Consider the following 25,962-nt stretch of genomic DNA (forward strand, 5'->3'; position numbering starts at 1 on the left):
ACCCAAGCAGGAAACTCTACACCATTTCTGACAAATGGTCAGTCCAATCTCTTCTTGAAAGCCTCCAGGGATGCAGCTCACACAACTTCTTTTTGATCAGTTGATTGTTCTCCCGGACAGGAAATTTCTCCTTATTTCTAGGTTGAATCTCTCCTTGGTCAGTTTCCATCCATTATTCCTTGTCTGGCCTTTGGGTGCTTTGGAGAATAGCTTGACCCCGTTTCTCTCTATGGACCCTCTCAAATATTGGAAGACTGCCATCATGTCTCCCCTAGTCCTTCTCTTCACTAGACTAGCCATGCCCAGTTCTTCACTAGACTAGCCATGCCCGGGTGCCGCAGGGGTCGGTCCTGTCCCCCGTACTATTTAACATCTACATGAAACCGCTGGGCGAGATCATTCGGAGGCACGGGATGAGATACCATCAATATGCGGACGATACGCAGCTGTATCTGTCCGCCCCGTGCCAACTCAATGAAGCGGTGGACGTGATGAACCAGGGTCTTGAGGCCGTCAGGGACTGGATGAGGGCTAACAAGCATGTACTCAACCCGGAAAAGACCGAGTGGCTGTTGTGTTTCCCTCCCAATAATTTGGTTAGTGTTCCATCGCTCAGGCTGGGGGGCCAAATTTTACACCCCTCAGACAGGGTTCGCAACTTGGGAGTCCTCCTGGATCCACAGCTGACCTTTAATTACCACCTGTCGGCTGTGACCAGGGGGGCATTCACCCAGGTTCGCCTGGTGCGCCAGTTGCGACCCTACCTGAATCGGGAGGCTCTCACAACAGTCACTCGCGCCCTCGTGACCTCTAGGCTGGAATACTGCAACGTGCTCTACATGGGGCTGCCCTTGAAGAGCATCCGGCGGCTTCAGCTAGTCCAGAATGCGGCCGCGCGAGTGATTGTGGGTGCACCTCGGTTCACCCACATAACACCTATCCTCCGCGAGCTGCGCTGGCTACCTGTTGATCTCCGTGTGCGCTTCAAGGTGCTTCTTACCACCCATAAAGCCCTTCATGGTAGTGGATCTGGGTACTTGAGAGACCGCCTCCTGCCAATTACCTCCTCGAGACCTATCAGATCTCACAGATTAGGCCTCCTCCGAGTGCCATCTGCCAGCCAGTGCCGGCTGGCCACTACGCGGAGGAGAGCCTTTTCAGTAGCAGCTCCGACCCTTTGGAACGATCTCCCCATGGAGATTCGTACCCTCACCACCCTTCAGACCTTCCGCGCAGCCCTCAAGAACTGGCTATCCCGTCAGGCCTGGGGGTAAAGATTGATTCGCCCCCACCCGAATGCTGAATGAATGTTGTTATTCTTTTAATTACGTGTTATGTTATATGTTACTGTATGTATCCCCCTCCCATATAAGTTGTTAGCCGCCCTGAGTCCCCTCATGGAAAAGGGCGGCCTATAAATAAACTTATTCCTAAATTCCTAAATTCCAGTTCCTGCAACCATTCATCGTATGTTTTAGTCTCCAGTCCCCTAATCATCCCGGTTGCTCTTCTCAGCAGTTTCTAGTTTCTAGTTCTTTGAAGCAACGTTGACATTCTCCAGGTGGAATGTGGTTTCTGATAAGGACTAGTTCAAACCAACTGAAGGCTCCACAAAGATTTGAATTTCAGGAGCATGAAAACTCATAATAATGTACAACCCCCCCCATATTACTGAATATGAAATTGAGCATTAGCACAATCCTGCTGAGAGTACTATGGGATGCTGTGAAATTTTACGTGGTGCAGATAATGCTGCTGCTGAACATTCGTGCCTTATCACAGATGATTCAGGGATGCTAAACAACGAAAGAACTCACGCCAAACCTAATATGTTTGAACAGCTTCCATACGGGTAGTTCTCGACTTACCACCGCAATGGAGCCCAAAATGTTCACCGCTAAGCAAGGCACTGCTAAGCAAGGCAGTTGTTAAGTGAGTTTTTCTCCACTTTACCACCTTCCTTGCCGCAGTTGTTAAGTGAATCACTCCGGTGGTTTAAGTTAGCAGCAATGGGTGTTAAATGAATCTGGCTTCCTCATTGCTTGTCAGAAGGTCACAAAAGGGGATCGTGTGACCCCTGGCATGCAGCAATCGTCATAAATATGAGTTGGTTACCAAGGAAATCACATGATCATGGGGATGCTGCAGTGGTAGTAAGTGTGAAAGATGGTTGCAAGTCACATTTTGCAGGGCCATTACCGTGTTTCCCCGAAAATAAGACAGAGTCTTATTTTCTTTTGACCTCTGAAATAAGCACTTCAGGGGTGGAATTCAAATTTTTTACTACTGGTTCTGTGGGCATGGCTTGGTGGGAGTGGCGTGGCTTGGTGGGAGTGGTGTGGCTTGGTGGGAGTGGCCTGGCTTGGTGGCTTGGTGAGCGGGGCAGGGGAAAGATACTGCAAAATCCCCATTTCCTCCCGATCAGCTGGGACTCGGGAGGCAGAGAATAGATGGGGGCGTGGCCAGCCAAAGGTGGTATTTACCGGTTCTCCGAACTACTCAAAATTTCCATTACCGGTTCTCCAGAACTGGTCAGAACCTGCTGAATTCCACCTCTGAAACACTTGGCCTTATTTTCAGGGAGTCATTATTTTTGAGGTGCAGGAAACGGCGAGTGTGGTCACCTCATGGCTGCTGCTGCGCTGCAATATTTTTCGGGAAGGGCTTATTTTCGGGTGAAGGCTTAGTTTTGCACATGCGTTCAAAAGCCCAACGGGGCTTATTATCCAGGGAGGTCTTATTTTTTGGGAAAATAGCATATAAGTTTGAACAGTCTCTAATAAATGGCTGTAAGTCGAGGACTTAATGTAAAGTGATTCATTACCTTTTTAATGGGCCCCTCACCTCGTATCCGTAGAGACTTCTCCTCGTATATGCGTCAATAAAAATATGTTAATCTACTTTTCCAGTTCAGCTCTTATTCCGGCCGAAGCATACCAGGCCAACTTTACGGCAAATAATGTCTCTCACTTGTTCCATTATAATCACAATACTCTTGGCCGTGGAAATATTCCCATTTATTACGACCTTATAACTTACCATGCTTGATAAATATCATACCTAAAGGCTGCCTCTCCACATATCTATGTTCTTCTGGAACAAAGTTGTTTTTTTTTATTATTTTATTTCCATCCTCGTGGGAGCCAGGTGGTTGAGAAAATGATTTATAAGCCTTCAGATACGAAAGATTGAAAACCACGGCGCAAGAGTGCAGAAATCTTTCAGAGCTGTGATATTCATCCATAATAATTTGGAATAGCTCTGGGCAACCGGATGCTGCTGAAGAGATACTGAAACTTTAACCCTGCGCGTGGATTGGACTGCACTTGTTCTGAACGAGGCTTCCCGAGAGCATGAAGCAAAAACTCCTTGTCCCGACAAAAAACCCTTTTATTAAAGTACTGTGAATTCTGCTCATTTACATCCAGCAAAGTCTTTCAAGGGAGGATTTACAGTCAAAGACCTTATCTGGCTTGGAAAGCTGCCAGGCCGATATTTGCAAAACTTGGCAAGGAGTCTCAGAGAGTCATGAACCAATTAAGTGAACTAATTGTCTCCTGCAAACTCCACTCCCCTTTCCCTCCTCTTTTATTTCCTCTGGGAGGGGCCATTCATCGTCCACCTGTGGCCTCACTCCCAAGTCGCTCCATGTTCTTTAGCTGTTTCCTTTGTCTGGCCACTCTGCGCATGCACACACTGGGAATAGGCTCCAGCTGTTCTTCTGCCTCACTGATGTCTGAAGGCAGCTGATAACTGGCATACGGCTCTGGCCCCCTCTCTGCCTCCAACACAGAGCCCTCATCAGAGCTTTCCCCAGACTCCAGGACTGGCCCTTTTTCCTCCCCAACCCTCCTCATTGTCCGAATCTGCTGCCAGCTCTGCTGGCGGGCCACAACACACGTTTCTGAATTTGTCGTTGCGGAGATCTTTGTGTGTTGTTCAGGCTGAAAATTAATAGCAGAGACGTTTGTGACAGTTGCATTTAGCAATCAGGGAATTTAAGCTGTCAAGTGAAGAGAAATTTGGGAGCACTTATGCTTACCATAAAATAATGATTTCCTGAATCTCAACAGTCCCTATAGAAAACCAAACCCAACCCAAATCACTAGTAATTTGAAGTAAATTAAAGCAGATTTCTTTTTTTTTTCTACCATCAACTAATTTAGGGTGTGCTTCTAATATTTGTCCTACTTGGTAGCAGTGGATTAATGATTGTCAATCGATTTCAATCGATCAATCAGTCAGTCAATAAGAATATAGCTGAATGGGACCTTGGAGATCTTCTAGTCCACCCCCCTGCTCAAGTAGGAGGCTCTATACCATTTCAGATAAGTGGCTGTCCATCTCTTCTTAAAAACCTCCACCCACAACTTCTGGAGGCAACTTCTGTTCTATGGGTTAATTGTCCTCGGTGTTAGGAAGCTTCTCCTTAATTCTAGGTTGCTTCTCTCCTTGATTAGTTTCCATCCATTATTTCTTTTTTTTTTATTGAAATTTTTTGGGGAAAAAAAGGCTTTTACAAATATTTACCTCCCCTCCCACCCTCCCCACCCTCTATCAAAAGCATTTTGGATAAAAATATGGTGGATTATGCAAAATATTTTTAAAAAGAGGATAAAGTTTACCCCTCAGTTATTCTTGTTAGGTATAACTACTGATTGTACTGTTGTAGAGACTAATTTGATTTTGAACCTAAGAACGGCAGCAAGACTGTTGGTGGTGCAATACTGGAAGAAGGAAGATTTGCCTACTATTCAAGAATGGACATTAAAAGTAACAAACTTAGCAGAGACGGCTAAAATATCAGCATACCTCAAGGATCATTCAGATGAGAAATATAAACTAGAGTGGAGAAAATGGATTGATTATATTCAAAATAAATATGGGACTAAGAAATTCCAGATAGCTTATGACTGAAAAAGCAAGGAATGATATAATTTGTTTAGAGCTAGCTTAACAAAAGAGGAGTTAAAATACAAGTGAAAGATGATGCTAAAGTTTTTTTTACTTTATTTTAGAATATGATTGTTAAAGATTTATACCCTGGGAAGTCAGGGGGAGGGGGAGGTTGGGGGGGAGATGGGTTAGGGTGGGGGAGGGAAGGTAAATATTTGTAAAAGCTTTTTAAATGTTCAATCAAAAACAAAAACAAAATGAAGCTTTTTAAAATAAATGCTTGATCTGAAGAAGCCCAGTGTTATTGTATCTTCTTTTAAATAGCAGAGAATAACGAAGGCTTCCAGAAAGCCACATCAATTTTAACAGCTTCTGTACAAGTATAATCTGAATTGTAACAGTGGTCCTGTTGTCTAATTAGATAACGACATAGTCATGTTTAGAGTAGATCTATTTAAATAATTTGGAGGAGTTAGTGGGACTACATTTAAGAAACCTTTCTGGCTTTAATATACTGCCCTAATGTGCATTTCTCCAATTCTTTGCTATTTCTATGGGTCAGGCACACATGCACAGAAATATACCACAGTGTATATTGTCGGTGCTGTTTGCTGTTTGTTGCAAGGAGGCAAATTGCTGGGAGACAGAAGCAGATTTTTTTCCCCTTGTTTTCCTCCCCAAAAGCTATGTGAGTCTTATTATACTTCGGAACGTCTTATACTCTGAAAAATACGGTGCCTTCTAGTGCAGCTGAGGTGTGGCAAAACAGCTTTTTTCCATGCCTATCAGCTGGGCTAAAAGGGGGGGGGGAATATAGGTGAGTATTGGTTGGAGCGAACCGGTTCGCTCTCACCTGATCTTCGGAGCTACCTGCTCGCCTGAATGGCCTGAATTTACCTTTACAGGTAAATACTCACCCCTGGTGGTTTGTAAAAATAATAAAAAGCACACGATACAAAGTATTTTGGTAGTTGTTCCCGAGGGGAAATGTTGCCAGACTGGTATCCTTGTCTATTTAAGATCTCGATCTGGTACCCTGGTTTTGGATAAAACCGACTGATCTCGTCTCTCTCTCTCTTCCTGACAGCTGTACATCAGGATAAAAGACGATGAGTGGAATGTTTATCGAAGATACACGGAATTCCGAGGGCTTCACCACAAGTTGCAGATGAAGTACCACCAAGTCCGAAGCTTTAACTTCCCACCCAAAAAAGCCATCGGAAACAAGGTAATTGTCGGGCCCCGAGAGCCAAGGGAGCTGGTTAGTGTTGTTAAAGGAGATTCGGGTTAATTTCAGGGTTCCAAGTGACACCCCCAACGAAAGAAGGCTTGAGGTTCCTCCAAGTTCCATCTGGTTAGAGATGTCGGTCAAATGACCAGCCTGCCTTACAGCCATCAAGAGTTATGACCGTGATGTGCAAACTCCACTATGGTCATAACTCAAGGACTACCTTTGTACCTTAGGGCAGTGGGGCCAAAAGCCCGCACCCATAATGCAATGCATGGATGACTCCTCCCCCCGCCCCCTGCGCATGCATACATGACCCTCCCCTATTTTCCCCCTCCCTCTGTGCATGTGACTCTACCCCCGTGCATGTGACTCAACCACTGTGCATGTGACTCTACCCCCGTGCATGTGACTTGACCACTGTACATGTGACTCGACCCCCGTGCATGTGACTCAACCACTGTGCATGTGACTCGACCTCCGCCCATGTGACTCGACCCCCGTGCATGTGACTCGACCCCCGTGCATGTGACTCAACCCCCGTGCATGTGACTCGACTCCTGTGCATGTGACTCAACCACTGTACATCTGACTCGACCCCCGTGCATGTGACTTGACCCCCGTGCATGTGACTCAACTCCCGTGCATGTGATTCGACCCCCGTGCATGTGACTCGACGCCCGTGCATGTGACTCAACCACTGTACATGTGACTCAACCCCCGTGCATGTGACTCGACCCCCGTGCATGTGACTCGACTCTCGTGCATGTGACATGACCCCGTGCATGTGACACGACCCCCGTGTACGTGACTCGACCCCCGTGCATGTGACTCAACCCCCGTGCATGTGACTCGACTCCTGTGCATGTGACTCAACCACTGTACATCTGACTCGACCCCCGTGCATGTGACTTGACCCCCGTGCATGTGACTCAACTCCCGTGCATGTGATTCGACCCCCGTGCATGTGACTCGACGCCCGTGCATGTGACTCGAATCCTGTGCATGTGACTCGACCCCCGTGCATGTGACTTGACCCTGTGCATGTGACTCAACTCCCTTGCATGTGACTCGACCTCCGTGCATGTGACTCGACCCCCGTGCATGTGACTCAACCACTGTACATGTGACTCAACCCCCGTGCATGTGACTCGACCCCCGTGCATGTGACTCGACCCTCGTGCATGTGACATGACCCCGTGCATGTGACACGACCCCCGTGTACGTGACTCGACCCCCGTGCATGTGACTCGACCCCCGTGCATGTGACACGACCCCCGTGCATGTGATTTGACCCCCGTGCATGTGACTTGATTCCTGTGCATGGGACTCGATCCCGTGCATGGGACTTGACCCCGTGCATGTGACTCGATCCCGTGCATGTGACTCGACCCTCGTGCATGTGACTCGATTCCCGTTCATGTGACTCGACCCCCGTGCATGTGACTTGACCCCCGTGCATGTGACTTGACTCCCGTGCATGTGACACAACCCCGTGCATGTGACACGACCACTGTACATGTGACTCGACCCTGTGCATGTGACTCGACCCCCGTGTATGTGACACGACCCCCGTGCATGTGACACGACCCCCGTGCATGTGACTCGTGCCCCATTTTTGGTCCTAGTAGGCCTCCCTGCAGCCTCCTGGGAGTAAAAATGGGCCATGGGAGAGGGTGCACCGCCCTCTGCGCATGCGCGCAGACACCCAAAAACAAACTGGCCAGTGGGAGGGGCGCACACATGCATGGTGAAACTAGGCTGGGTCAACAGCTCGTGTGCCCCCAGAGAGGGCTCTGTGTGCCACCTGTGGCATACATGCCACAGGCATGCCATCACCGCCTTAGGGTTTTCTGCTTGAGCAGGGGGCTGGACTAGAAGACCTCCAAGGTCCCTTCCAACTCTGTTAGCCTTCGTTTTCTCTCTTGCCCACCTCAGCCCGTACAAAAAAAGGATTCTTTGCCATCTGTCTAAACATTCAACCTCTCCGTTTCTGAATCTCCTTTATCACTTAAATAGGAGCCAGCCGTGGGCAGCAGCTGCCAAAAAAGCCAACACAGTTCTCGGCTGCATAAACAGAGGGATAGAATCAAGATCACATGAAGGGTTAATACCACTTTATAAGGCCTTGGTAAGGCCACACTTAGAATATGGCATTCGGTTTTGGTTTCCACGATGTAGAAAAGATATGGAGACTCTAGAAAGAGTGCAGAGAAGAGCAACAATGATGATTAGGGGACTGGAGACTAAAACATATGAAGAACGGTTGCAGGAACTGGGTATGTCTAGTTTAATGAAAAGAAGGACTATGGGAGACATAATAGCAGTGTTCCAGTATCTCAGGGGCTGCCACAAAGAAGAGGGAGTCAAACTATTCTCCAAAGCATCTGAGGGTAGGACAAGAAGCAATGGGTGGAAACTAATCAAGGAGAGAAGCAACCTAGAACTAAGGAGGAATTTCCTGACAGTTAGAACAATTAATCAGTGGAACAGAAGTTGCCTCCAGAAGTTGTGAATGCTCCAACCCTGGAAGTTTTAAAGACAATGTTGGATAGCCATTTGTCTGAAGTGGTGTAGGGTTTCCTGCTTAGGCAGGGGGTTGGACTAGAAGACCTCCAAGGTCCCTTCCAGCTCTGCTATTGTATTGTACTTTCCGTTCAGGCATATTTTTTTCTCTCAGATGCTGCATCTTGATAAAACTCTCCTCGGCAGCTTCCCTCGTCTCATTAGTTCTTATTAGGAGATCATTTTCACACTTTTTCTCCAAGGCTTTTCCCTCTCCTGGAAGATTGATGTCTTTTTTTTTTTTTTTTGGACTCTAAGGGCCATTAAAAAGGGATTTTTAAAAAAGAAAAAATATATCACGATTCGTATTTGTAATTCAGGGTCAGATGAAGACTTTTTTTTTTTTAAAGCAACCCAAACCTATAGCAAGGTGAACCTTACAGAGAGAAGCAGGATAAGTTCCATTTTTGATACCCTTGTTTTTTCCTTTTCATGCCAAACAAATGTACGCTTTGAGCTACAACTGGGTTGCTATCAGGATCAGCTCTGCAAGAAACTGGAACATTTATATTAACTGGAAGCGAAACAATTTTCTTCTTTCTCTTATGATGCTAGAGAACGGAGCTATTCCAGGAAACCATTCCTATGTGGAGGTGCAAGACTTAGAGGTGGGGGGGGGTTACCCCAAGGCCTTTGTGCAGAGGTCCCTAAGTGAGAAGGAAGGATGAGTTGGGAGATTCTATGTGTTCTGACCTAGGCTTCCTTAAAACGCATAAATCAGAATCTTGGTCCCTGCAAACCAGGGGTGGGTTTCAACCGGTTCACAGCAGTCCCCGCGAACCGGTTGGTCGGCGAACCCGGAAGTAAGTAACTTCCGGGAACGGCGAAGGGCCCACCCCCCCGCCCGCGCTCCTTACCCGGTTTTGACAAGTTCTGTGCTTCCACGCATGTGCAGGATGCATACAGCGCCTGTGCGATCCTCCAGGAGCAGCTGGAGCATTGCACAGACGCTAGTACGCATGTGTGCACCGCGCACGTGCACGAGGACGCTGCCAGCCCCGTTCCAACCTAACCGGTTGGAACGGGGCGAGAAACCCACCCCTGCTGCAAACCCCCTCTTTTTTAACACGACTGTGAATTCCTTTCATTCACAGTCAACCAGGCGTTAGAAAACAGTCTTTCAGCGGAATGTTTATCCACACGCACCTTATCTCCCTCGGAGAGCTGCCAGATAACTAGTTTCCAAACACAGGGCAAGGCAAAACTTGGCACAGAGTCTCTTATAGTCACAAACAGAACTTTCCACTCTTGAAACGTCCGAAGGAATGAATTGTTTCCTGCAAAAGCCCACTCCCCGTTCGCTCCTCTTTTGTTTCCTATGGGAGGGGCCAATCAATTATCTGCAGTTCAGCAGTTCTAATCTAACCGGCTCAAGGTTAACTCAGCCTTCCATCCTTCCGAGGTGGGTAAAATGAGGACCTGGATTGTTGTTGGGGGCAATATGCAATATGCTGACTCTGTAAACCGCTTAGAGAGGGCTGAGAGCCCTATGAAGCGGTATATAAGTCTAACTGCTATTGCTATTGCTATTGCTAATCACCTCTAAGGTGTGGCTTTACTCCGAAGTCGACCCTGCTTTCTTAGTTGTTCTTGTCTTCTGGCAGCTCTGCACATGTGCACACTGGGAACAGGCTCCAGCTGTTCTTCTGCCTCACTGCTGTCTAGCTCCCCTCTCTGCCTACAACGCAGAGCCCTCGTCTGAGCCTTCCTCAGCCCCCAGGACTGGCCCATCTTCCTCCCCAACCTCCTCACTGTCTGACTCTGCTGCCAGCTCCACTGACCGCCAGCGGGCCACAACTGTATGGTCTTTCCCTAAGCTTTGGGTTGGCTGTTTCTGTTACTTTTGCGGCTGCTCTGAGTTTTCCTTCCGCCTGGTGCTTCTTGGTTTTCTTAAAGGGGGCTCTTGACACTGTTTTCTGAAGTCTCTGGTGCTGTGAGGTTTCCAGCACTGTCTTTTTGGGGCGTACTTCCCACAACTGAACACTGGGCCTTCTCAGCAGGGTAATTTAGATGGATTTATCAGCCCTGCTATTCAGGAGTCGGGTTGTGGATATTTATGCCTTCCACATTGCCATCAGCCGGTGTCTCGAAGAGAAGAACAGCCTGTTAGAACAATGCCTTGTGTGCATCCGACTATATTCTTAGCATGTGAAAAAAAAAAAAAAAGCTGCTCAAAGCGATTAAATCTCCGGTCTGCTAAATCAGAGACATAAAATATCGCTAATACTGTCCATGCTTGAGTACTCAGCAGCTTTATTAAGGAAATGCCTGCTGAAAGTATTTGCTTAACATAATAAGCTTTTATTTATTTAAAACGTAGGGTTTCCCTAGCGATGGAGCTCCGGTTCATTTTGAAATGAATAATGCAGTGTAAAAAATATTTTAAAAATGCCTAAAATACGACAGTGGCATTGCGGTGGATGCAGGGGGCTCTGCTGTTTATAAATATTTGGTGGCGCCGTGGTTAGAGTGCAGTACTGCAGGCTACTTCTGCTGCCTGCCGGCTGCCTGCAATTTGGCCGTTCGAATCTCACCAGATTCAAGGTTGACTCAGCCTTCCATCCTTCTGAGGTGGGTAAAATGAGGACCCAGATTGTTGGGGGCAAGGGGATGACTCTTTAAAACTGCTTAGAGAGGGCTGGGAAGCACTGGGAAGCGGTATATAAGTCTAAGTGCTAAGAAGAAAGGGAGGGAGGGAGGGAGGGAGGGAGGGAGGGAGGGAGGGAGGGAGGGAGGGAGGGAGGAAGGAAGGAAGGAAGGAAGGAAGGAAGGATGGTTGGTTCATGATGGTGCAGTGGTTAGAATGCAGTACTGCAGGCTACTTCTGCTGACTGCCAGCTTGACTGCAATTTGGCAGTTCAAATCTCACTCAGCCTTCCATCCTTCCGAGGTGGGTAAAATGAGGACCCAGATGGTTGGGGGGCAAGAGGCTAAACCTCTTAGAGAGGGCTGTAAAGCACTGTGAAGCGGTATATAATCTATGTGCTATTGCTATACAGGTACTCCATTCATTTAGTGACTCTTCAAAGTTACAATGGCATTTAAAATAGGGAACTACCCAACTAGGTAACATCATCAATGCTAGAATGGAATGGAACAGAATGGAGTGGAGTGTTTCCGAACTTCTGGAACTTCCGGGAGTCCCCTTTTTTTCCCTTTCCCAGAGCCTCCACGTGGGCCCTGCTCTTACCTGGCATCCAAAACGGGCCTCGTGGAGACTCCTGGGAGGGGTGGGGCAGGGCGGGGTGGGCAGGGCCCGAGCCAGTTCAAAACGGCTGAATCCCACCCCTGGATAACGCCCCGTTGGCTGGATGGCTGGAACTAGTGGCTGGAAGTAGTCAAATCTTTGTGTGTCTGAAATGCTTCCAACCTTAATTAATCAAAACATTTTGGAGACAACTATCCCCAGACATGAACGTGGTGCCCTCCCAATTTGAAACCGTTCAGTGCATTCCTTCGTGCTCATTTCGATCTCTTAAGCTTTTGTTTTAGAAAGGCAACGTAGCATCGGCTTTAAGCTTCTAAAATTAACCACGAGAATTAAGCATCTCTACTAAGGACTTATTGCTTAGAGATGATCTCACCGAGGGGTTTCCAGAGAACATGCTGTGGAGCTTTTCATTTTATTTTATTTTATTTTAAAAAGGGCATTCTGATCCCAGTTTGGCTGTTACTCGCATTATCTGTTTAATAAGATCAGGCAAACCCAGCACACAAAATTCTTACCGTTCTATTGTCTCGGCTGCTTTATCCCAGGATTTTCTTGGGCTCATAACAACGGGAGGAACTTAACTTCATTTGAGAAGGGCGTGAGGCATGCTATGTGGTAATTTGGAGTTTATTTGATAAGAGTATATTGGAAGAAATAGCCAGCTGGTTCAGTTCCAAGCTGGGAGAAAGGCACTGGAGACCAAATAGAGGCTGGAGGCTGATTAGAAAGAGGGCCCATTTTTTTTTAATATAAATTTTTATTTTTATTACACAGACAACACATACACACAACGATAAAAAAACAAACAAAAGAAAAACAAAGAGAGAAAAAGAAAAAAAAAGCATCATCACATACAGCATGTCGTTTGGTTACAAATGTTTTAACATCCATATTCTCGAATAACATTTACCATCACAGATTTTTCATCTAGTATAACTAAATACCTCACTTTCATTGTACAGTATATGTTCAATTGCAATTAGTATTATTTTTTTCCCAATAAATCATAATTCCCTTACATTTTTGATTGTCTATTTGATAGGGTTCACCCACAAAACCGCGCCCGACTAAACCGCATCACTGACGTCATCAACAGGGCGACAACAGCGCAGAGACAGAAGCACGCTGTAAACCCTAAACCTAAAATTAACCCCTAAACCTAAACCTAACCCTAAACCTAACCCTTAACCTAACCCTAAACCTAATCCTAACCCTTAACCTAACCCTAACCCTAACCCTAACCCTAACCCTAACCCTAAACCTAATCCTTACCTTAAGTTGAATCGGCTTGCTTTCAAAGCGCTATTTAAAGCGCCCTTCTTTCTCTGCACTGGCTGTTGTCGCCCTGTTGATGACGTCAGTGACGCGGTTTAATCGGGCGCGGTTTAGTCGAGCGCGGTTTTGATGGGTCACGATTTGATAGCAGTATACCTTTATATAATCCCCATGTGAAAGAATTTTTTTTTTTTTACCAACCATTTATATTTATATGTCACTATTTTCAGTTATACATAATTCCACCAATCAACTATCAGGTATGCTTATGTTCACTGTTATCCTTGTATCTCATACCTTCAAACAGAAATCTTATTCCTTCATTTTTCAATGAAGGCTCGAAGAGGGCCCATTTATTGATGAAGCAGAGCCACCAAACACATGCGATTCTGGTGCAGCTGACCATATGGAGTTGAGAGTGAGGGGTTTTTATACCTTCTCTTGGGCTTTGCCCTTGAGCTTCCTGTTTCTGCGCAAGAGCATGTATTATATTGGCTGTTGTCAGACTCCCATGGGGCCATGTACAAATCCTAGGAGTTTGAGCTGAGTTTGGTTGAAGTTTGGCTGATGGAATGAATAGGCTTGTTGGGCAATTCCTATTGTGGCTGAGGGCTACCCTACCTTTGTTGGATCTTGGGTGAGGGTATTTGCTTATGTTGTTCAGACCTTGGCCCACCCACAGGTCATCACAATCAGTTCGCCCAAACCGGTCCAAATCGGCTGAATGTTCCTACCCCTGTCATTATCACTTGCTTTATGAAGAACCAGAGTTTTATGAGTGGAGGTCCACCTTCCTTGGCAACTCTTTGGCCACGGCTGATCTTTGGGGGCTGCTGGGCTTGTAAGAAACGTTATGTGAAGTTTCCAAAAGATGACCTAATTAATTTACGAGCCTTGAGACAAAGTTCAAAAGAAATCCAGTCATTTATTAGGATTAACATTTTGGCATGTTCTTCTGTGGAGCCGAAACTGATTTCTGCTTAATGGTCTTTGCACTTTACCCCTAACTCTCCCCTCCCTCAGTCTGTGTCATAAATCATATCCACCAACCAGGTTGTAGAAATATGAGATCCGGCTCTGGGCGAAGGTATGCATGGAATCCTCCCTCCAATGTAACGCTTTACAAGTTGACACTTTACCTCTGTGTAAACATGGAGGTATTATTTACACCCAGATGTTGGTTCGTTCCAGGGAAGCATTTTTCCACCCCCACGCATTCAAGGTAACGATAATGGAATGTTATTTTTTTTGTCCCCTCTATAAAGAAGACCTGTTCTGAAAAGCAGAGGCCAAGGTTTGATACTTCAACAGGAAGAACAAAGCATGAATGACAAAATTTCATCCTTGGCTGGTGGGCTGTTGCAAGTCAGCGGCCCTGATCTGACTCATTCTTTCTCAGCCGCTTTGTTAGAGAGGAAAAACCATCTGTAACCGTCACAGGTCAAAAGTGATAACAATTGTGAACAGGGTTTTTTTTTTTTAAAAAAAAGGAAACCCCCCCCCCCTCCGTTGCAGAAGGTTGCAAGGTTAACAAAACTTTCCAAGCGTTCATTCTTTTCGAAGTGTACAAATCAATATTTAAGGTTTTTGATTTATGTATCCTTTTCCAGTCTTTTGGCCAAAAAAGGAAAGGAAGCAATTATGAAGTGGTTGATTTATGGAGAGGGGGCTTTGCAATCTTTTGATAATAAGCGATTGTTTTCATTGTTCTTCCTAGAATTTCTGCGCCCTGTCTTTCCTTGATCTGTTTGTAAATCCAGTAGAGTAAATTAAAAAAAACTATTGGAGGCTTCAAAGCGAGGAAATGTGCAGTCCGGTGAAACTCTATCGCGCAAGTGCCGAAAGTAGATTAGCCACTCGAGAAACTTACTCCGTGAAAACGTTTTGCAGATCAATCGTGAAATAAGAGAATAAAATTACAGGGCTTATGTTGTAGTACTAAGGGATGCGGTGGCTCAGTGGCTAAGACACTGAGCTTGTCAATCAGAAAGGTCAGCAGTTTGGCGGTTCGAATCGCTAGTGCCGCATAACGGAGTGAGCTCCCGTTACTTGTCCCAGCTTCTGCCAACCTAGCAGTTCGAAAGCACGTAAAAATGCAAGTAGAAAAATAGGGACCACCTTTGGTGGGAAGGTTAACAGCGTTCCGTGAGCCTTCGGCGTTGAGTCATGCCGGCCACATGACCACGGAGACGTCTTTGGACAGCGCTGGCTCTTCGGCTTTGAAACAGAGATTTCAAACATCTGTGGATTCTTAACCATAGTAGCTCACCATGACAATCCAGAATCAAGCAAATCCCATTACGGTTTAGCCAACCACTCAGAGTTGGAATTTCAGCAAGCAACACAAAGAAATAATTCCATGGTAGAAGTTGATGGCTAAGTCAAGGCCTTTGCCTCTCCCCTCCAATTATATTTCCCTGGCTAATAATATTGCAAATCAGAGGCCTCTGTGTCTACACGTTGACCTTTTCATTCCATAATATGCAAGATTAGTTGCAAGTAATGAGTTAAAGGTGAAATTCAGCTTTAATTTTAAGATACACTTTTGACATTTTTCACCCAAAGGGCAGGAAGATATAAGCTGTGCATATGAACAGATGCTGGAAGAGAAAGGCCCTGCTGAATATTTCTCCACCGTTGGTAATATAGGTAAAGGTCTCCCCCTCACATATTAGTTGTTCCTGACTCTAGGGGGCGGTGCTTGTCTCCATTTCAAAGCCAAAGAGCCAGCGCTGTCCAAAGACGTCTCCATGGTCGTGTGGCCAGCATGACTAAATGCCGAAGGCGCACAGAACACTGTGACCTTCCCACCAAAGGTGGTTCCTATTTTTCTACTTGCATTTTTGACGTGCTGTTGAACTGCTAGGTTGCCAGAACCTGGGGCAAGTAATGGGAGCTCACTCCGTTACACGGCGCTAGGGATTCGAACCGCCAAACGGCCGATCTTTCTGATTGACAAGCTCAGCATCCTAGCCACCGAGCCTCCGCGTCCCCTTCTGCTAATATATTCCATCTAATTTGGTTCCTCTGGACTTTCTCCTGCTTTTTTTTCCAAGGACATGCAGAATCCCCGAGGAAACGTGCAGGGTTTCAGATTGAAAAGTTTTGAGCAAAGCAGGTGGCGGGAGGAGGGGGGAATCCCATTGGGTGAGGTATTTATAGCCTTGCTAAAAATGACCCGAGAGAGAGAACATTGCAAAAGTTGGTCAGTGCTTTGTGGTTACCTGAGAAGGTGAAAACAGAGGAGGATGTTTGCAGAGGGCAAACTGAAATAACTTCGAAGCTCCAACTGAACCAAAGACTGTGGAATGGGGAATTCCTGTGTAATTCTCTGACGTTTTTAGAAGATCAAGGAAGTTTGATGAACTTTGTGTTTTGAAATCTACTTCAATGACTTTGGAGCCAATCGTTCTCTCTCAGCCTAACTCACCTTATAGGCTTCCTGTTGTTGAGAAAACAGGAGAAGGAAGCTGTTTTGGATGTGTTTGCCATCTTGAGTTGTTTGTCAAAGTAATAAAGGCAGGAGACAGATCATTGATACATGATAGATGGATAGCAATAGCACTTAGGCTTATATGCTGCTTCACAGTGCTTTACAGCCCTCTCTAAGCGGTTTACAGAGTCAGCATATTGTATTTAACAATCTGGTGTCCTCATTTTATCGAGGATGGCAGGCTGAGTCAAGATAGATAGATGGATGGAAGATTGATAGATTAGGCAGTAGATAACTTAGATGATAGAGTATATGATTGATAGTTTAGATAGATGATAGATTTGACAAATAAGATAAATTAGATGATATATGTAGATTAGATAGATGATAGATAGATAGATAGATAGAGATAGATAGATAGATAGATAGATAGATAGATAGATAGATAGATAGATAGATAGATAGATAATTGACAGATTAGGTGGTGGATAATTTAGATGATAGAATATATGATTGATAGATAGTAGATAGATGATAGATTTGATAAATTAGATGATAGATGGATGGATGGATGGATGGATGGATGGATGGATGGATGATTGATAGATTAGGTAGATAACATGGATGATAGAGTATATGATTGATAGTTTAGATAGATGATAGATTTGACAAATAAGATGAATTAGATGATAGATGTAGATTAGATGATAAGTAAAAAGATAGATAGATAGATAGATAGATAGATAGATAGATAGATAGATAGATAGATAGATGATAGATTAGGCAGTGGATAACTTAGATGATAGAATATATGATTGATAGATAGTTTAGATTGATGATGGATTTGATAAATTAGATGATAGATGGATAGATGGATGGATGGATGGATGGATGATTGATAGATTAGGAGGTAGATAACATGGATGATAGAGTATATGATTGATAGTTTAGATAGATGATAGATTTGATAAATAAGATAAATTAGATGATAGATAGATGATAGATAGATAGATAGATAGATAGATAGATAGATAGATAGATAGATAGATAGATAGATAGGTAGATAGGTAGATAATAGAATGGATGGATGGATGGATGGATGGATGGATGGATAGATAGATAGATAGATAGATAGATAGATAGATAGATAGATAGATAGATAGATAGATAATTGAGATTAGGAGGTGGATAACTTAGATGATAGAGTATATGATTGATAGATAGTTTAGATAGATGATAGATTTGATAAATAAGATAAATTAGATGATAGATAGATAGATGATAGATAGATAGATAGATAGATAGATAGATAGATAGATAGATAGATAGATAGATAGACAGACAGACAAACAGACAGAGAGACATAGATGATGGAAACAGAAAGATAGCAAAAGAAGAAAACACAGAAAAAGAAAAAAAGGAAAGGGAGGGAGGGAGGAAGAGAGGGAGGGAGAGAAAGAAAGAAAGGAAAGAGGGAGGGAGGGAGAGAGAATGAATAGTTGACTATACTTTGGAAGTCAGGAGCATAACTTCCTTGTCTTAGCCTCTAAAAAAGAATAGGCTACCTTTGGGGCTAGCTGCTTGTCCTAAAACTGTGAGTCATTCCACAACAATTGCCCAGGAGATTTCAGAACGATTGCCATCACAATTCTGGGGAAGACGATGAATTGCAGCAAGTTCGCGAAAGCCTTGTGGTTAGTTGTTTCCTGCTATTCCCCAGAGGGATTCGTTAAGAAGATTGGTGCTGGAGCCTGGCACTTTGCAGCATGTCAAATCTCTCTTTATTTTGTTTTTCATTAAAATAATAATAATATATTGGAAAAAAAAAAGGGTTGGCATGATAGGGAGCCCGAAGCCTGGGAAAAGGAGGGTGGTCTTCTCCGTTAGGAGCTTCAATTAGAATCGCTGAATAATCAAGTGGCATCTGTGTTTTTAACGTTTCCCAGAATCGTGGACCCCTATGGCATTAGTGGCAGCCTGACATGGTCCTGAGATATTTTTAGAAGCCCCCCCATAATGTCTCCGCTCCAGCTGTTCAACAGTTGTTAGAGACCAAGTGTAATTTGCAAACACTTCTGGGGCTGGTGAAAGTTTGACTCCTTTTTGAAGATCTAAAACAAGAGCAAAGAAAAAAACAACAGAAAAACAAGCCCACTGAGAAAGTCATTATTTCTCCAGTGCCTGTCTAAAGGTAAAGGTTCCCCTCGCACATGCGTGCTAATCATTCCTGACTCTAGGGGGCGGTGCTCATCTCAGTTTCAAAGCTGAAGAGCCAGCGCTGTCCGAAGACGTCTCCGTGGTCACGTGGCGGGCATGGCTAAATGCCAAAGGTACATGGAATACTGTTACCTTCCCAACAAAGGTGGTCCCTATTTTTCTACTTGCATTTTTGACGTGCTTTCGAACTGCTAGGTTGGCAGAAACTGGGACAAGCAACGGGAGCTCACTCCGTTACACGGCGCTAGGGATTCGAACCACCAAATAAAAATACAGACATCCTATTCCAAATACAATACAGGTACAATACAGGTAGAAAATGGAGCCCGGGAGCCCTCCCAAGATCCGTTTTTGCTGGCAGAGGCACCGCGGGCTGATCCTTCACTATTTCCAGGATGGCCCACGCAGAATCAGACAGTGAGGAGGTTGCGGAGGGTGATGGGCCAGTCCTGGAGTCTGGGGAAAGCTCTGAGGAGGGCTCTGTGTCGGAGGCAGAAAGGGGGCCAGGGCTGTATGACAGTTATCAGCTGCCTTCAGTGTCAGACATCAGTGAGGCAGAGGAACAGCTGGAGCCTGTTCCCAGTGTGCGCATGCACAGAGTTGCCAGACAAAGGGAACAGCTAAAGAACGGGGGTCGATTTGGGAGTAAGGCCACAGATGGATGATGAATGGCCCCTCCCAGAAGAAAGAAAAGAGGAGCGAAAGGGGAGTGGAGTTTGTAGGAGAAAATTAGTTCGTTTAATTGGTATGTGACTCTCCAAGACTCCTTGCCAAGTTTTGCAGATATCGGCCTGTCGGCTCTCCAAGCCAGAGAAGGTCTGTGACTGTAAATCATCCCTTGAAAGACTTTGCTGGATGTGAATGAGCAAAATTCACTGTAAAAGGAGGGTTTTGTTGGACAAGGAATTTGCTTCATGCTCTCGGGAAGCCTTGGTCAGAACATCCCCGGGCCTTGAGTTTGACACCCCTGATGTAAGTCAAGGACTACCTCGTACTGTACCAAACGAAAGCCGTTGCTTTCTAAAACGGAATCCTCTCTGTCACGTTTCCTGTTAATATTTTGATCAATGTACTTAAAGCTCCCCGAATAGCGATTTCTCGCATGATCATTAAATGGGCCCATAAAGGTTTCCTGTTCATTGAGCAGCCGTATCTCCTCGGGGAGTTTTTAAGCTGACAATAAGAAAAATCTGTGCACGTTCGAACAATATTGTCTACCAATCCTTATTGGCCTCTTTGGAGCCATTAACAATTTGTTGCTTCGTACTTTTACGCTTCCTTTCTGTTGCTATTGAAATATGTACTTAAGATATGAATCAGGTTGTTGCGTACATCGCAGTTTATATATTTACACCTGCGTGGGGAACCAAACCTATGGTCCTCGGCTTAAGATTGTCCGAAAGGTTGTTAGTAACTGGACTTCCTTTATTTTTCCTTGAAGATGTTTTACTTCTCATCCAAGAAAGTTCTTCAGCTCTGGCTGAATGGTGGGGAATGCAAGGATTTGTATTCCTTGCAGACAGCTGGTCATTTGCATCCTTTTAGGGAGTCCTTGAGGTCAATTGGAGGTTTATCAATGTCCTCAAGGTCACCCGAGTGGTGCAAATGGATGTGGAGCCTTCTTGGGCCGGTTGAAAGGACCATGTTGTAGACTGGAGATAGATGATGCCGCATTCCTTCTCCTCTGTTGAGAGAGGGCTGTCCAATTTGGACATAGACGGCCTCTTCGACCCGTCTTCTTTCAAACTAACCTCCAAGTGGCCTCAACAACCCTTTAAAAAGGATGCAAATGACCAGCTGTCGGTCATCCAAGAAGCTTATTCAGCTCTGACTGGATGGTGGGGAATGCAAGGATTTGTATTCCTTGCAGACAGCTGGGCATTTGCATTCTTTTAAAGAGTCCTTGAGGTCAATTGGAGGTTTATCAATGTCCTCAAGGTCACCCGAGTGGTGCAAATGGATGTGGAGCCTTCTTGGGCCGGTTGAAAGGACCATGTTGTAGACTGGAGATAGATGATGCCGCATTCCTTCTCCTCTGTTGAGAGAGGGCTGTCCAATTTGGACATAGACGGCCTCTTCGACCCGTCTTCTTTCAAACTAACCTCCAAGTGGCCTCAACGACCCTTTTAAAAGGATGCAAATGACCAGCTGTCGGTCATCCAAGAAGCTTATTCAGCTCTGACTGGATGGTGGGGGAATGGAAGGGTTTATATTCCTTGCAGACAGAGCTGGTCATTTGCATTCTTTTAAAGAGTCCTTGAGACCACTTGGAGGTTTATCTGTTGTCCTCAGGGTCACCTGAGTGGTGCAAATGGATGTGGAGCTTTCTTAAAAGCCGAGGTGGCGCAGTGGTTAGGGTGCAGTACTGCAGGCCACTTCAGCTGACTGTTATCTGCAGTTCAGCGGTTCTAATCTCACCGGCTCAAGGTTGACTCAGCCTTCCATCCTTCCGAGGTGGGTGAAATGAGGACCCGGATTGTTGGGGGCGATATGCTGACTCTGTAAAACTGCTTAGAGAGGGCTGAAAGCCCTATGAAGCGGTATATAAGTCTAGCTGCTATTGCTATTAAAACTGCTGAAGGTATTGTAACAAGAGAAATAGATGGTGTCGTATCCCTCCCCCTCAGCCAAGGGAGGACGGTTCAATTTTAATGTAATGGCCTCCTTGACCCCCTCTTTCAAACCAATGGTTCTCTCTGTCCGGAATGTGGACTTTGCCATTCTTAAAAGAGTGACCTTTCTCTTTCAAATGAGATGGACAGCTAATTCTTGTCCTGATGGGTTTGGTCTCCTATGTTGGGCCACAGGTCTGTGAAGCAGTTATTTTGTTTCTCCAATGTACAGATCTGCAGATGACCAAGAATCTCCATTGACTCTTATGGAGAGTTGTTTTACCCAACCCGTTCGTTAGTTACAACAGAGTTTGAAAAAGCTACAGTACTTACGACACATCCTCAAGTTACGACTCCCCACCCCACCCCCACATTTGTCAAGTACATTTTGGGCACTTGGCAACCAGCTCACAATTGTTGTCCGATTGCAACGTCCTGTAGTCACCTGACTGCGATGTGTGACATTTTTTTAGCCAGTTTCCAGCAAAAAAAAAAGAAAAAAAGCCTATTTGGAAGAATGGATTCATGTAACAACTACATGATTCACTTTATGACTGTAGTGACTTGCTTTACAGCCATCGTAAAAATGGTTGTAAAATAGAATCTGGTCCTGTGGTGCCTTGATATGTGGCCGCAATGACTTAGATCAAAGTTGCTGGCTCCGTTGTTTTAGAATAATATTAGCATTTAGTTGGGATGGCCTTATACCTGCTGTTTTACTGACAAAACAGTTGGATTGCGGAGTTTATTTTATTTTTATTTATTTATTTACTTGGTCGAACATGTACAAGATAACGGGTATATGTATAAACATGGACATGAACAAAGGAAATGAGTACAAATAAATGGGGACAGTAGGACAGGGACGGAAGGCACGCTGGTGCGCTTATGCACGCCCCCTTTACGGACCTCTTAGGAATGGGATGAGGTCCATGGTAGACAGTCTGAGGTTGAAGCTGTGGGGGGGTTTGAGGATGTAACCACGGAGTCAGGTAGAGCATTCCAGGCGTTGACCCCTCTGTTGCTGAAGTTGTATTTTCTGCAATCGAGTTTGGAGCGGTTGACCTTGAGTTTGTATCTATTCTTTGCCCGAGTATTATTGCGGTTGAAGCTGAAGTAGTCGTTGACAGGTAGGATGTTGTAGCAGATACTTTTGTGTGCCATGCTTAGGTCCGACCGCTGGCTGCGTAATTCCAGGTTGTCCAAGCCCAAAACTTCGAGCCTGATTGATTGATTGATTGATTGATTACATTTATATGCCGCCCTTTTCCCCGAAGGGGACTCAGGGCAGCTCACAATTCAATCAGGGAAGGGGGTACAGACAGAGGGATAAAAAAGACGAGACATAACAATACAAAATTTAAAAACATATAACAACCATACCATTCGAGAAGGGGGGCAAAAACTCTTTAGCCCCAGGCCTGTCGGAACAGCCAGGTTTTAAGGGCTTTGCGGAAGGCCTGGAGGGTGGTAAGGGTTCGAATCTCCACGGGGAGCTCGTTCCAGAGGGTCGGAGCAGCCACAGAGAAGGCTCTCCTCCGGGTAGTCGCCAGTCGGCATTGGCCTGGTGGCATAAGGGATTCTATTGTGAGCAGAGGAGTAGAGGACTCTTCTCGTGAAATACCTCTGGACCCGCTCAATCGTATTAATGCCCGATATACAATGTGGATTCCAGGCAGACGAGCTGTATTCGAGGATTGGTCCGGCAAAGGTTTTGTATGCCCGGGTTTGCAGTACAATGTTGCGGGAGGGGAAGCTTTACAATATTAGGTTAACAACTCTGAGTGCTTAGTTAGACTTAGTAGACGAAGTCTCCTTCCGTTTTAAGTAGTTCTAAAGAAGTTTTCCAAGTGATAACTATAAAAAATTAAGGACTACTACAATGACCTCTCCTTGTTCTTGGATATTATATGGAGGGAAAAGGAGAAATGCCAGCTTGAGTCAGATCCTTCCTATCTTCATGCTTAAATTCCTATAAATCTTTCACGTTCCCCACGCCAGTTTTGCATGTCACGCTAAATCGGCAGTGACATCCGTCTGTTGGAAGGAATTAGCAACCTCTCGCTTCCTAAAACCATTTCTCCCTTTGACCTGAAGAAGAGTCTTCTCCTTCCCCCCACCCCACTCCTCCTCACCCTTCCAAATGGTAGCACAGAAAAAACAAACCGTACATTTCCGAATGCAGATTAAAACTAGGTTCAGCGGCTGGGAAGTTCTGGGACTTGAAGTTCACAGCTCTTAAAAATCGCTGAGATGGAGGAACGCTGCCATCCTCAATTAGGGAAGAACCGGTGTGAGTTTTTCTCCTCCCCCCCCCCTCGGGCTTTTGGTGTTACCCAGGTTTTAAAGCTTTCCGTTGTTTATGTAACCATCACTGCCTCCGGCGAGCTTCTACATGGTCATCTGCGCAGCTGTCGGCAAAGAAAAAGCCGTCGGAAACGCAGTCCTGCAAATTGTTAAAAAAAGAAAAAAACTTTTCCTTAAGCTGGTCTACCAGCCCAATTTTCCCCCATCCTTGGGTTCCTTTCCAGAGATTTCTTGCTTCTAATAGGCTGTCAAGTGGAGTGTCCAGCTTTCCAAATACCATGTAAAATTAAATCAGAGTCGAAGCCAAAACTATGCTTAAAGTTCCAATTTAATAAAGCAGGCATGTTGGCATAGTGCTATGGGATTCCGACTCTGGGAGTTACATCAGAATCCCACCCAGCTAAAAGTTCATGATCTTGCCCCCACACCCACAGTCCATCACATGGTCCAATCTCCTTCTTCCACGCTGGCGTCCACGCCTAACTGCTTCCGTCCGGGTGTTCAGGTTTGGAAGACAAAAGATGGCCTTGAGCTTCTAGGAAAGAATTTCTTACTTTGAAAACAACACATTCTACCCTTTGCTAAATCCCCCCCTTAATAAGAGTGTGGCAGGTCAAAGATTCTTAAAGGAATCGCTGCAGGCCTGACACAGAGGAACGTGGGAAGTAAATTGGAAGAGGCTGGTATGAATGGCGGTGCCCTAGTTTGTGCCAATATAAGCTTAGCCCTTGGCTGGATAGTGTGGTTCCTTGTGCGGTTTGTTGTTTAAAAAAAAGAACAACAAAAGTTGGAGCAAAAGTGATTTTTGAAAGGTAAGTTTGTTCAGGACAAACTTTCCCAAAGAAGCTCCGTTTCGCTCAGAGTTCTTGTCCACTCGCTGTGCTGTATTTAGCCTCCTATAAAGGCTTGTATAGGTAGTCCCCGGCTTATGACTGATCGCTTAGCCCATGATGGCGAACGTATGGCTGGTATGGCCTCTCTGGGGACACACATGTTATCGCCAGCTGCTCTTCTGATTTCTGACGCGCAGGCCATCTGGTCTTCGCAGGCACTGGAGCTGGAGCCTGTTCCCAGTGTGCGCATGAGTAGAGTTGCCAGATGAAGGGAACAGCTAAAGAACAGGGGTCGACTTGGGATTAAGGCCACAGGTGGATGATGAATGGCCCCTCCCATAGGGAATAAAAGAGGAGCGAAAGGGGAGTGGAGTTTGCAGGAGAGCAATACTTCACTTAATTGGTTCGTGACTCTCCGAGACTCCTTGCCAAGTTCTGCAGATATCGGCCTGGCAGCTCTCCAAGCCAGATAAGGTCTGTGACTGTAAATCCTCCCTCGAAAAACTTTGCTGGATGTGAATGAGCAGAATCCACAATCAATTAATCAAAGGGGTTTTTGTCAGGACAAGGAGTTTGCTTCGCGCTCCCTGGAAGCCTTGGTAAGAAGAGATTTAACTTGCCAAAGCTGGGCGAATTCAGGCTTCTCTCCTCGCTTTCCCTTAGGATGCAAAGTTCGTGGAGGAACGACGGAAGCAGTTGCAAAACTACTTAAGAAACGTGATGAACAAAGTCATCCAGGCTCTGCCGGAATTCATTGCCAACCCCAAAAAAGAGACTCTCATCCAACTGATGCCCTTTTTCGTGTAAGTATCTCTCGATCGTTTAAATGGGGCGTTGAGTGGTATTTTTCTTAGTTCTTAGTAATTTATAAAAAGGGGAACAAAAACCCTGAAGGAGGACTTCTGTGAGGTTGTCGCAACTTGGAGTGTGGTTTAAGACGCAGCCTTCATGCAGCACAAAAAGGATTAAACGTTGTTGTTGTTTTTGAGAGAGAAGGGAGCTTAAAAACAAAAACAGCGGCACTACTTCATTTGAAGTGCAATTGGATTGCATTGATAGCAGCAAATAGATCTTTTGTGATGAATAGAATTGTAAGAGAGGAGGGAAATTGCTCTAGTTGTTGCCCACCAGCAGAGCTGGCAGCAGACTCAGACAGTGAGGAGGTTGGGGAGGAAGATGGGCCAGTCCTGGAGTCTGGGGAAGGCTCTGATGAGGGCTCTGCATTGGAGGCAGAGAGGGGGCCAGGGCCGTATGCCAGTTATCAGATGCCTTCAGAGTGGTGCAGTGGTTAAATGCAGCATTGCAGGCTACTTCAGCTGACTGTAGTTCTGCAGTTCAGCTGTTCAAATCTCACCGGCTCAGGGTTGACTCAGCCTTCCATCCTT

General features: G+C 45.4%; 1 protein-coding gene across 1 annotated transcript in view; it reads left to right on the forward strand.

Moving 5' to 3' along the window:
* LOC116517846 (sorting nexin-29-like) overlaps positions 1–25,399 on the forward strand; it is an 83,559-nt gene extending 58,160 nt beyond the window's left edge. The window contains exons 6-7 of the mRNA XM_032231019.1: positions 5,984–6,124; positions 25,241–25,399. Of these exons, the coding sequence (XP_032086910.1) occupies positions 5,984–6,124; positions 25,241–25,384 (285 nt within the window). The 3' untranslated portion in view covers positions 25,385–25,399. The remainder of the gene's footprint in view (positions 1–5,983; positions 6,125–25,240) is intronic.
* The last annotated feature ends 563 nt before the right edge of the window (positions 25,400–25,962 follow it).

The sequence above is a fragment of the Thamnophis elegans genome, chromosome 14, assembly GCF_009769535.1.
Source record: "Thamnophis elegans isolate rThaEle1 chromosome 14, rThaEle1.pri, whole genome shotgun sequence".
Classification (NCBI taxonomy): Eukaryota; Metazoa; Chordata; class Lepidosauria; order Squamata; family Colubridae; genus Thamnophis; species Thamnophis elegans.